The 13,239-nt window shown below is 34.0% G+C and overlaps 2 protein-coding genes across 11 annotated transcripts in view; one reads left to right on the top strand and one right to left on the bottom strand.

Moving 5' to 3' along the window:
• LOC103316049 overlaps positions 1–8,787 on the top strand; it is a 30,309-nt gene extending 21,522 nt beyond the window's left edge. For 2 of the 9 annotated variants that reach the window (XM_032599041.1, XM_032599042.1), the window contains exons 2-3: positions 6,160–6,990; positions 7,070–8,787. In XM_032599041.1, the coding sequence (XP_032454932.1) occupies positions 6,265–6,990; positions 7,070–7,372 (1,029 nt within the window). In that variant the 5' untranslated portion in view covers positions 6,160–6,264 and the 3' untranslated portion in view covers positions 7,373–8,787. Of the gene's footprint in view, positions 1–189; positions 501–5,346; positions 5,456–5,568; positions 6,082–6,159; positions 6,991–7,069 lie in introns of those variants that run through there. The other 7 variants (XM_032599040.1, XM_008207600.4, XM_008207601.4 and 4 more) reach the window with 7 other exon arrangements.
• Positions 8,087–12,848, bottom strand: LOC100115840 (importin subunit alpha-7). Of its 2 annotated transcripts, none has more exons than XM_008207595.3 (8): positions 12,535–12,848; positions 11,788–11,997; positions 11,510–11,704; positions 11,211–11,431; positions 10,836–11,099; positions 10,551–10,755; positions 10,118–10,421; positions 8,087–9,985 (listed from the first exon to the last, which is right to left on the bottom strand). In XM_008207595.3, exons 2-8 carry the CDS (start codon positions 11,995–11,997, stop codon positions 9,789–9,791), a joined length of 1,596 nt encoding a protein of 531 aa, XP_008205817.1. In that variant the 5' UTR covers positions 12,535–12,848; the 3' UTR covers positions 8,087–9,788. The 2 variants fall into 2 exon arrangements, with proteins under 2 accessions (XP_008205817.1, XP_001600445.1); XM_001600395.6 differs by lacking the exon at positions 12,535–12,848 and adding an exon at positions 12,348–12,527.
• Positions 12,849–13,239: the final 391 nt, after the last annotated feature.

Here is a 13,239-nt window from a genome sequence, read left to right as displayed (position 1 = left end):
ACATGTATTGTGATCAGGGACTCTCGCTCTACTTTTTGTGTGACGCTCGGAAAACTCCATTTTCGGCCCAGTTTATAGGCGCCGAAAATGGTCTTTTTTATGCACGTGTTATAAAAAAGCATAATCAAAACTTTGACATTTTTCTTTTCACCTTCGAGAATTAAATGCTGTTTCTGTATTATAACGTCTAATATATATAGGATTTCACACCTTCCGCACTGCTTACACTAGTATTTATTTTCAGAAGGGCAAAAATCCCTAAACTAAAAATTGCCACATGCAAGATTTTTGACTATACACAGCGGTGACTGCATGTGGTGGATTTACGACACGACTCGGAATTTTCGACGTGTCGCGTGTAAAATATGTCATTTATGTATAATATGTATAATATACGTGGTATATGTCGTAAATGTTGTTGGCTGCTTTTCTACCGACTGAAAGCCCAACTTACCACATCATATAATATAAAGGATTTACTTCCACGCGTCGCAAGATTCGTAAGCTTCACAACAAAATTTTAATTAAGAGTGCTCCACACCTTGAGTGACCCACCACCTAGCGAAGAAAACGTTTTTTGTTTATTATAATTAATTGACTAACTTTATCATCGTAAATCGAGTTTCAGCACGCGCAATAAGTATTAAGGAATGTTTGAAAAAAAAATTAAGCAATTATGTTAAAATAACAATATAAGTTTCAATAATATCTAATTCAACTATTATCTTATAATTGTTATATGAATATGTAAAACTAAGAGGTAGTCTGCACTTTGTAGTGCTACCAACCCCTTTTGTTTTTCTTAAGTTACTACCTCTTATGAATATAGGTTAGTCTTCACGCGCTCCCACTTTTTTTTTTGTTCTGTTCCTACACACGAACAAATATGTAAATCTTAGAGATAAATAAATCTTTTATTTACTGGAACATCGCAAGTTAAGAGTTAATTATTCACCCAATTCTTAACAGGTTATGGGCCCAGTTACGAATTAAACACTATATTTTTTTACTTCTCCACTATTGGAGCAAAAATAGAAGGGTGTTCAATCTTACGTTTGAGGTTATCCAGCCACGTTGTGCAAAAGTGAAAGTACTCAACACGTAAAAACCATGGAAGGTGAACTAACTCGAATAATTAAACTCAGAGACATAAATAACTGGAGTATATGGAAATTCCAAGTAAAAGTAATTTCAAAATCCAGTGGAGTATGGGATGTGGTTTCGGGCACAAGAACGTGTCCAGGTGCGCTTGCAACAACCGCAGCTGCAGATGCAATTACTGAAAACCAGAAAAGTATTGAAAAATGGAATAAAGATGATTCCCTTGCACAAAAAATCATCGTTACAACAGTTTCAGAGCAAGCAATGCTACACATAATAAATTGCGATACCGCTAAAAGTATGTGGGATAATTTTGTAACAGTATATGAACAAAAATCACTTGCTACAACACACATGTTACAACAAAAATGGTTCACAATCACAAAAGAACCGTCTGATGACATTGCTACACATATAGCAAAACTAGAAGATATAGCTCATCGCCTGAAACTTGCTGGTGAAACTATGAATGATAACATGATAATTACAAAGATTTTGTTAACCTTACCACCAAGCTATGACCACTTTATCAATGCATGGGAATCAACGCCAGAGACTGAGCGAACCAAAGCAAATTTGACTTCAAGACTGATTAATCAAGAAATGAGAGAATCCTCTCGAGATGAAACTGCACTAGCTTCTCATAAATACAACAAAAGAGGAAATTTTGAAAGACCAGCGGCTGACAAATCTAAAAATAAATGGAAACCAGGTAAATGTCACAATTGCAATAAGCCTGGTCATTGGGCTCGTGAATGCCGTAGTAAAAAGTCGAATGATAAAGAAAATTATGGAACAAAATCTACTGAGTCAAAAAGTAAACCGCATGGAAATGCATTAATGATTGATGCTTTTGCGTCAATTCAAAGTAGTGACAACCATACAAATTTATGGTATAAAGATTCAGGAGCCAGTAGTCATATGACACACCACAAGGATTGGTTTTTGAACTATGAACCGTTCAAAAAGCCAACTTGGGTACGTATAGGAGATGGAAGCTTGCTTGAAGCCTGTGGATCAGGGGACATAAATGTACTATCGTACAATGGAAATAGTTGGGATCCTAGTCACTTATCCAATGTAATATACGTACCTGATTTAAAGTATAACCTTTTTTCGTCAAACGTAACCATGGACAAAGGTTTAATGCTCTCTTCAGATAACCGCACTTGCAAATTTACCAAAGGAGGTAAAACCATAGTTATAGGTGAACGAATAGGAAACCTATTTGTAATGAAGCTGAAAGTTGAGGATGCATCAAATGCTCCACATCAAGCCATGGTAGCATCTGAACATTCGCTAGCCACATGGCATGAGAAGTTTGCGCACCAAAACTACCAGCGAGTCAAGCAAATACTAAGTCAACGGAATATAGTATTAAAGGACAAAAATGAACCTTTCTGTGATGCCTGTGCAATAGGTAAGACTCACAGATTGCCCTTTCATGGTAGCAAATCTGAAACTAGTCGCATAGGAGAAATAATACATGCTGACTTGTGTGGACCTATGCAAGAAGCATCTCTCAAAGGGTCTAAGTATTTCTTATTACTTAAAGATGATTTCTCGAAGTTTCGCACAGTATATTTTGTAACAGCAAAGTCAGATGTATACAATTGCATAGAAGACTATGTCAAGAAAGCTGAAAAACATTGTCCTAAAGGAGTCAAAATTATCAGGACAGACAATGGATTAGAGTTTGTCAACCAGAATGTTTCAAAATTATTAAATAAGTATGGGATTGAGCATCAAAGAACTGTGGCTTATACTCCAGAGCAAAATGGAGCTGCTGAAAGGGAGAACCGAACCCTAATAGAAGCTGTCCGATCCATCCTTGCTGGAAAAGGTTTCGAAAAGAAATTTTGGGCAGAAGCCACGAACACTGCTACTCATGTTATGAACTGTACAGGTACTAGTCGAATACCAAATAAGACTCCGTATGAACTTTGGTATAACCAAGAGCCAAAGATTCAAGATCTACATATATTTGGAGAAAAAGTGTACGTACACATTCCCAAAGAAAAAAGAAGAAAATTAGACGACAAAGGAAAACCAGGATTATTTATGGGATATGAACAATATGTAAAGGGATTCAGGATATTAATTCTAGAAACAAACAAGATTGAAATTGCTAGAGATGTAGTATTCAGTGGTATAGCTGAACCTGTAAATAAAACTAGAATAGAAGAAAATTATGATATAATTTTATACTTACCCAAGGAAACCGATGATGAACCTGAAAGAGAAAGAGAAGAAAACTTACCTGATGAAAACGATAGAGAAGAAAACGTACCTGATGAACCTGAAATAGGATTAGAAGAAAACTTACCTGATAACCATGACAGAGAAGAAAACGTACCAGCTGAACCTGAAAGAGAAGCAGAAGAAAACTTACCTGTAAGAAGAAACTTGAGGAAGAAACATGAATGCAGTAAACCAAAAAGGTTCGATGATTATATAGATCCTGATGAAATAGACATCGAAGAACTTTTTATTACTGACATTCAAGAACCTCTTACCTTTCACGAAGCCACAAATTGTCCTGATGCTGATGAATGGAAGCGTGCCATGCAGGAGGAGATTAATTCCCTAAGCAAAAATCAAGTCTGGACTTTAGTTGATGCACCTAAAAAAGAAACTGTGATGGAGAGTCGTTGGATATTCAAGTTGAAAAGAGATGCCAACGATAATATTAAACGATTCAAGGCTCGCTTAGTAGCAAAGGGTTTTCTGCAGAGAGAAGGAATCGACTACAAAGAAACCTTTAGCCCTGTCATCAGATTTGATTCAATCAGATTAATACTTACCATAGCAGCAAAAGAGAGGTTAGTCCTTAGACAATTTGATGTGAAAACAGCCTTCCTGTATGGCAACATCGAAGAAACAATATACATGAAGCAGCCACATGGTTTCTCTGACGGATCCAAAAAAGTATGTAAGTTACTTCGAAGTCTATATGGTTTAAAGCAATCATCCAGATGCTGGAACCAAAAATTCACATCCTTTCTAAGTAAGCATGATCTCAAAGCAACAAATGCTGATCCATGCATTTTTGTTTCTACTAACGAGAATAAAAGACTTATTCTAGGCATATATATTGACGATGGACTCATTGCAGCACAAAGTCAAGCTGTAGTAAATGAGCTTCTGGCAGAACTAAAACAAGAATTTGAAATAACACATAGTTGTGTAAATATATTTTTAGGATTACAAATAGAATGTCTGAAAGATGGATCATTCTTTGTCCATCAATCAAGTTACGTTAAAAAAATACTTGAAGTGTTCAATATGAATAATGCAAACAGCGTTACCATACCTGCTGATACTAACCAGGAGATGTGCGTTTCTATGCATTCAGGAGATCAAACAAAAGCCACCAATGCACCTTACCGTGAAGCTATTGGTAAACTTATGTATCTCTCTACTGGGACCAGACCGGATATCACTTTTGCTGTTAACCGAGCCAGCAGATATATGGAAAACCCGAATAAGATACACTGGAATGCTGTAAAAAGAATTCTAAAATACCTGAAAGGGACACAAACTCTAGGATTGTTATTCAGCCCCACTGAAGACGATCAATTGTATGCATATAGTGATGCTGACTATGCAGGCGAAGTAGAAACTCGAAAGTCAACATCTGGAAGTCTTATCACATTGGGAAATAGTCTAATCACATGGAACTCCCGCAAACAATCTACTGTTGCTTTGTCTACAACCGATGCAGAATACATTGCAGCTTGTGAAACAACAAGAGACATCATGTGGATTAAGAAACTGGTCAGAGAAGTTTGTAACACAAAGCACGTGGACACAATTCTTCATCTTGATAACCAAAGTGCTATTAAACTAATCAAAAATCCAGTCTTCCATAAACGTACAAAACATATTGACATCAAGTTTCACTATGTAAGAGAAAAATTCGAGCAGAAGGAGTTTGAACTGGAATATATCAACACACACAAACAACTAGCAGACGTTTTCACCAAAGCGCTGGCCAAGATGCAGTTTGAACAACACAGAAGCTTTTTATTACACGATCTCCAGACAGTGATTAATTAAAATAAACATATATTATAGAAACAGGGGGAGTGTTAAAATAACAATATAAGTTTCAATAATATCTAATTCAACTATTATCTTATAATTGTTATATGAATATGTAAAACTAAGAGGTAGTCTGCACTTTGTAGTGCTACCAACCCCTTTTGTTTTTCTTAAGTTACTACCTCTTATGAATATAGGTTAGTCTTCACGCGCTCCCACTTTTTTTTTTGTTCTGTTCCTACACACGAACAAATATGTAAATCTTAGAGATAAATAAATCTTTTATTTACTGGAACATCGCAAGTTAAGAGTTAATTATTCACCCAATTCTTAACAAATTAAAATTAAATAATAACGGCTTATTTCGTCGGAAAAAGTAAAATTGTAGTTAGCAAAATGGCTACTGCTTCTTAAAATTTGTCCGACGGAATAAAATGTGAATTTAAACTTTTACCTAATAAACTTAATTTTGTAATATTCCTTGATACAGACTACACCTGCTGAAACTCACTAACACCCACTTTTCAACCTTTAAGTTTGTTTAAATTATTAATGGTTATTCAGACGTAACGTGGGGGCGCTACTAAAAATTCGAACTTCTAGCATAAGTGTGGAGCACTCTTAAAGAATAAGAACAACTGAAAAGAAAAAAAAAGAAAGTATTATATTACAAATATTACGCATCGTAAATTACATTTACGACGCGTAATATTATACGTACCCACCACCGGCGGTGAGCCATATAATATACAAAGGGGATCAACATGAGAATGATGAATTCAGATTTCAGACCGGTATAAGTATATAAGTTTTTTGCGAGGAGTAATAGTGCAATAACTTACTCCATCTCATTAGGAATAAATTGTTTTGATTATAATCTATTATCTCGCATGACACTGACTATTTAGATCATTTTAAAATAAAACAATGGGAAAAGTCTCTAAACTGATTTAGATTTATTTATTTTGAGCTACCAAAGTATGTAAGGTTATATTTATATTTGTATTTTTGCAGCCAGATCCACAAAAACGTAAACCTCTACATGCAGCAGCACTGTTAGATGAAATAACAGATAATGTTAAAAATAGTGCGGTTGTAACAAGATCGAAACTAAAAGAAATGCAGAACGATCAAAGTAATGACAGTGATGATGATTTAGATGTGATTACTTCTGATTCTGGCAGTGAAGATGAAACATCGAATAGATCTTTGGAAAAAGTTGATTTTATGATGAATTCTAAAGGACAAATTAGGACAAGATCAAATGTAAGAAAATCAACCGAAGTTTCTTTACAAGAATTTCAAAAGAAAATCGAACAGACTAAGGAAACCAAAAAGATTACAATTATAAAAAAATATCAAATCAGTTCAAACGAACCATTAAAAAAGAACAAGAATAATACAAATTATATGCTCTATATTGTTGCATTCATTATTTTTATTCTACTTTTGTACTATATCATCAATAGAAAAGTGTTTGCAGCAGACAATACTAATAATGATATAAAAGAAATAAGTGAAACAGAACGCGTTGAGTCTGTGGTACGTGATGTTTTAGTAACTCTAAAAAGTATGAAGTCAAAATATAAAAATCAAGAAAAAGAATTATGGCAAAATGCTTATGTGGCTATAGTTAATATTATTCGTAATCCGAAGAAACCATCTATAATTGTATTACTAGGAGACAAGTCAGATCCATTGGATTGCTTAGCTGTTTTGTTAGGAAATGTTAGCAGCAATGCTCTGAACAGTGGAAGTCTGATACTTACACCTGATAAATTTGATTCGGATATGGGTACAGTTATAGAATCATTAAAAGTTAGCATTCAAAATAAAAAAGCTGTTGTAAGTTAAAGACTATTATTTAAAATAATTCAGGTATATGACTCGTGATAACATTTAAACAAATTTGAATTTTTTTCAGATTGTTTGGGATTTATTAAACATAAATACTGAAGCTTTAAAAGCATTTCATAATTTGTGTGATAGAATAAATCCTCTTGTTGAAGAAGTAATTTTTATAATTACTATCATAACTGATGGTTATGATAAAAAAAGTAATCCAATTGAATTTGTTGAGAAAGAACTTTTTAAGAAATTGTCTGGTACAATGAAAAAAGATGCTATTCAACCTTTGATCACCAGAATAACTGATGGTCCAATATTGACTGTAAAACCCGAACCAAATATAGAACAATGTCCATTACCTAAAGCTAATAAAATTTAAAAATTTTACTTTGTGATTTATCCTGTTTTTCAAAAGTATTAACGAATTTTTCATCAGTGCTGTAATATACATGTGTATATACATAAAAAAGAAAAATTTCTACATGCAACTTCATTATACAACCGTGATATTTTTTTAACATCTGACATTTAAAAATTATGAATGATATAAAGATAATCAATGTTTTTATCAAAATATACTTGTATAGAAGTATCTAAATAATTTACATGTATACAAAGAATCAATAAAAGAATAATTTTTATAGTAAACAATTTCTTTTTTATAATTATAATATTTTACTTTATTAGTATATTTATGCCATAATGTACACAAAAACGATAATAACATTTGTTAAACTGGCAATAATATTCAACTAGAAATAAAAATTTCTTTATTTTTAGAGGATAAAAAGATGAAAATAATAATTTGATTTCATAAAAATCTTTGCAAAATAAAGATTATACAACTTTGAAAAATCACTCCTGAAATAATTGTATAATTGTATTGATCATAATATTAATTTAATGACATGCAAAGATAAGGAATCTATCTCTACTTAATTCATATTTATATTAATTTCTTTTTATCCTCTTGTTTTTTAACTTTTGATTAAAAAAAAAACAAGATATTAAAGATTTATATTATATTTTTCATGATTTTAAAAAAGCTTGACAATTTTGCACTTTTGTAAATAAATAGAATCTAATAAAACTGTTGGCATTGTTACATAATATATATATATATATTCTATTGCTGAATATTACATTAGTTGAACTTAAAACAAATTTAAGGGTAAATGAGATGGGTTTCATGCTTCGTTTCTAAAAACATCATCGTTTTGACGTTGTAGCGTAGCAGTCGGCAGTCATTGTAGTATTATTTACTGACATCGTCTCAAAATCATCACATTTTAGTTTCTATCTCATCGTCTCTTTTCCAATGATTTCGCTTTACGCAAAAAATAAAATTATGCTCTCTAAACAATAAATGAAAATTCATATTAATACGCATGTTTTATTTTAATGCGCATTTAATGACTGTAATGATAAAAGCGTAAGCAGAAAGTCATTTCAAAGTGACAATGAGAACTCGTTGGCTCATAATGCAAGAAAAAGAAAAAATCTTAACTAGGCAATATACAACGAGTGACTTTCTTTGTAGCATATCTTTCGTTATGATCTTACATGTCGGTAACTAAAAATATGCAGTATATATAGTAGCATTTGTATTACATAGTATTGTATCGTCGAACCTAAATAATAAATACATTTTATACAGTCACAGACCTTTTATACAGAATGTCCAAAACTTTATTTGCTGTACAGTCCATTCACGATATCTACAGCGATTTAGAATTTAGGTAATTTATAATTTCTATATTAATTTATAGTCAAAAAGCAATCATCAAAATGAAAAAAAAAATTATATTGTCTCAATTTAATAAATATAATCAAATACAAAACGAGCAATGTTTACAAACCGTCAAAGTATGTTTAAATTTTTTTACTCAAAATTTATATAAAAGAGCAGCAGTATTTTTTATTTATCTTCTTTAAGTTACAGGACCTTACGAGATAATCGAATCGACTTTTGAATTTTTTGAAAATCCTTCAGATAATTTTATATATATGTGTATTATATATAAAAAGTATTACATTTTCCTTTTTATCACGTAATCAATTCGAGGGCACTCTGTATAGAATGGCCTGCAAAATTACTAGATACGTATTTACAGTAAAAAAGTTAAATTGGTCATGTTTCTACTTAGCGTAGTAAAGAGAGGAGTAGCGAGTTGCGTAGTGTTGTCTGTTTCGGCTACATAGTCGCGTACTTCAGTCACATTCATTGTCTTGCAAATTACATGCAAGTGTTTATAGTTTTCTGGGTCAGTCGACGTCGAACGAGGTAATGTCCGTGTCTCAAATTTTGTATCGATAATAGTTGACAATCGATTTAGTACTTTTTCGAATCCTTATTTAAATCTTAAAATTTTCCTCATCTTATTGTTCTTTTTTTTTCATTAATATCAAACTAAATGTTTTATAATATAAGATACATAGCAAATACGAACTTAATTACGAGAACCGTGATAGTAATCATTGTAACAAAGCATTGCTAAATAATTTTTACTTTTCAACTTATTTTTTAAATCATAAGTTATGTCACTGTACTGTTTACATTATGTAGTTAGTTATAAAAATTACGGTATCTCAAATTTATGTCTAAAAGCGCCAGTGTAAAATCAAAATTTTTTAATACAAATGGAAGTTAAAAAAGAAAAATATAGGACCATTTTCTTATACCGTTAATTAAACTTTAGAGATCAGATGTTTCTCTAAAATGGACAGTAGCTCATTCGATGAATAAAAGTAACGCATGCCTTGACGTACTTTACATATTGAATTCAATTATTCAATTAAAATTGGAAGCTATGAACTGGTAATTGAGAAGAATCAGGTGCGGGAAATTGAAATTGTTGTCCCTGAGAATCAACTGATGGAGCAATTTTTGAATCCTCCTCTTCCGAGCCAAAGTAACGCTCAATGATGTCGAAGGCTTTTTGGTAAATTTCCAAATTTTGATGAGATTGTAAAAATTCTATCTTATCTAGGCCTGCAAACATATTTAAGATTTCAGCATCAATAATAATATTAAAAATAAAATATATTGCATTCTTAATTTTTAATATTCTTTAGGATAATAATTGCAAACAAAAAAATAATAAAATAAGAAAGAAATGATTACCGAAACATTGTTCAATAAGAACGCAGTATGGATTAACTCCATTATGATGGACTGCATCTTGTTCTCCAAGGCGTAAAATATTTTCTAAACCATTCAATGCGACTTGAATAATCGTTGCGTCCATTACTGTTAACAATTCACACAATGGAGGAATACAATTTTGATCGGCTAAGTATCGAATCTGATCTGCTGTTCCTCCACTTGTGGCATTGGTTATAGCCCAGGCAGCTTCTTTACGCGTTTTGAACTCAGCTTTACCCAAAATGTCAATTATAACTGGGAAAATTTTGGCATCTATAACAGCCTGTAAATATTTAAAGATATTATCACTTTGAAAATCTATTCTGATTGTAAAATTATGTGTCTTCACAAATTGTTTGAAGTTATAATATGCTGTGTATGTATTTTTTTTTTTCAAATTTCATCTACAAACCTGTATTTGTTGTGGGTTTCCAGCAGTAATATTAGATACCGTCCAACAAGCTTCTTTACGGATACTTTCTCGTGATTGCCCAAGCAAATGTAATAAGCAAGTTAATGCTGAACAGTTCAAGACGACTTGAGTTTGCATATCGTCACCAGTTACAATGTTACCAACAGCTCGTAATGCAGCACTTGTAACATTATGTTGTTCATGCCTAAAAAGTATAATCAAGTTAACAATTTATCGACATTTTTGTCCATAGAAAAACTCTGGAATTAATGAATCTCTACTCACATTAACAGTTCAACAAGACGTCGGCATACTCCAGCATCTATAACAGCTTGAATTTTTTCATTTGGTCCATCGCTTATGTAAGAAAGGGCCCAACAAGCATCAGCCAAAACATCAGCATCTTGATGATTTAAGAGATATGCAAGAACTGGCAAACATGGTGCAACTTTTTGAAAATCTGGTGCTGGTTCCTTTCCTCTGCATAAATTCGATAGTGCCCACACTGCATTTCGCGTCATGGTTAAACGCGCTGGTTTTGAAAGAAGCCTATTTACGAAAAACATTTACAAACGTTAAGACTAAAGTGCAAAATCATAACTTGTAGTGGCACAAGATTAAGTAAGTAATATTATGCAATACAATGCTGTATAAACTTACACAAGAAGAGGGGGCAAGATACCACTAGATAAAACATGATCTCTGCATGCTGGACTGTCTCCTGCTATATTGCCTAAAGCCCATACTGCCTGCTCTTGAACATCTTCATATTCAGAACTAAGCAATGCTATAAACATAGGCACTGCACCTGCATCAACCACCATGCGAGTTTGCAGAGAAGTTCCACTAGCTATATTCGTTAATGCCCAGGCAGCCTCGAACTATCAAGATACAATTTCAAAATGAAATAATCACAAGTAATATAGCTTTCTAAAATAGTAGTCCTAAACTTGACCAACCTGTAATGTACAATTGGTATCATTTTTGAGGAATTCTACAAATCTAGGTACAATTCCTGTTTGTATGACTTCATCTATCGGTGGATTTGGTTCTTTAGACAGAAGTTTTCTGAATTTTTGAGTTGCTGTTAATTGTTCATTTACATCTTGACTGTACAATGCTTCTACCATGTCTTGAGTAATACCAGGTGCTTGCTGTAGTAACAATATTTACAAAAAAGTAAGACACATGTTTGTTTGCATTTTTTTTTAACTATTAGTCTGGTAAAAGTGTGTACCATGATTGGTGTTGGCACCGTATAGTCTTCGGTGATAGACACCCCGTCATCATCGGTGACAATATTAGGAACATTACGCCTCTTTGACAGTTGTTGTTCCCTTTTCTGTTTTCTCAATTGTACACCCTCTTCCTCCCTCCTTCTTCTGAGTTCCTGCGAGTCCAAACCCACATTCTTGTAGCGGTACTTGTGTGCTGGTCCACTTGACATCTGAAAATCCAGATAGAAAAGTCAACTCCTGCAATTATTCTGGCCTCGCCAGCACGATTACGTGCTAGTTTCGCAATAGCGAGAGGCGCAAAAGACAGACAGAGTCACATGCATCAGGATCTCTCGAGACATTGGCCCGTTCCGTGATATATAGCGAGCAAAAATATGGATGTTGCGCCGTGCACGAGGGGTTATGTTTCTTTAACGAGGATTGCCGAAGCAACGTCGGTCTGACGACCAATAAGTACTTTTGCGGGCATCTATCGATATGAAAATTTGATTATCCACGAGTACCAGATATTTCGGCGGGTTCAGCGCGTACTTATATGTACAAATAATAAGCAACGCACCCACTGATTGACATTCGACACGAGAGCGCAACCGAACGTCGCTGAAGAGAAAAGCAATGAGCAGTGATGGCAAACACAATTACGCGAGCGCGTCACTGTATTTTCGCATGCTGCTTTGACGCGTTGCCCTCGAGAAGGGAGACGAAAAATGGATCGAAAAATGGGATTTCGAATGTCGAGTACTTACTGTTGGTTGCGTTCTTCAACTGCTGCGAGGCGACAAGTACTTATCAAACGAAAAAGTTCATGAGCCTCCTGTATCGGATTCCGCCGCGCGCTCAGCCACACCACAGTCGCTCGGTTCGTTCGGTTCGGACTTTCGGTGTCGTCGTCTCGCTTCACATACGCGCGCACTTCTTTTTTCCCAGGGCCAGCAAACAGCGCGCACGCCTGATATGCGCTGTATATACGAAGAGATATATAGGTGTATATGATTTATATGTATATAGCCAGAAAGCTATGCTGCTATGCACACGCGACACGCCGACCCCGACAGGAAAAGCTTATTGGCGAATGGTATAGTGTGTGCCTGTCTCTTTCTTTCTTTCTCGTTACACTTATATATATATATATATATATATATATATATATATATATATATATATATATATTGTTTTAATAGGTACAGTATAGTCGTTCTGAGGGCTATCACACGTAAAAAGGTACACCGAGGAACAGCAGCTGACAGCCAATCAGAAGCAATCTTTAAACGGACCCATTCCTTCATGTTCTCTCCCCACCACCTCAATAAGGAACAAGTCCGTTTAACGCTTACTTCTGATTGGCTGTCAGCTGCTATTCCTCGCTATTCCTTTTTACGCGTGATACCCCTGACGCGGCTCTCTGACAGAGACTCTCTCCTCTCTCCTCTCTATATATATAGTGTCTCATT

This window comes from Nasonia vitripennis, chromosome 4 (assembly GCF_009193385.2).
Source record: "Nasonia vitripennis strain AsymCx chromosome 4, Nvit_psr_1.1, whole genome shotgun sequence".
NCBI classification, from domain to species: domain Eukaryota; kingdom Metazoa; phylum Arthropoda; class Insecta; order Hymenoptera; family Pteromalidae; genus Nasonia; species Nasonia vitripennis.
Note: the sequence above shows the minus strand (reverse complement) of the source record. Positions and strands in the feature narration are given on the sequence as shown.

What these genes read in the sequence shown, in the direction of transcription:
- LOC100115840 (XM_008207595.3), bottom strand. Translation starts at nt 11,997, where the DNA reads ATGTCAAGTGGACCAGCACACAAGTACCGCTACAAGAATGTGGGTTTG. An exon ending in CGGTGCCAACACCAATCATG is followed by an intron (nt 11,705 to 11,787) that starts GTACACACTTTT and finishes TTGTTACTACAG; the next exon opens with CAAGCACCTGGTATTACTCA. An exon ending in ATCTTGCCCCCTCTTCTTGT is followed by an intron (nt 11,100 to 11,210) that starts GTAAGTTTATAC and finishes TTTCGTAAATAG; the next exon opens with GCTTCTTTCAAAACCAGCGC.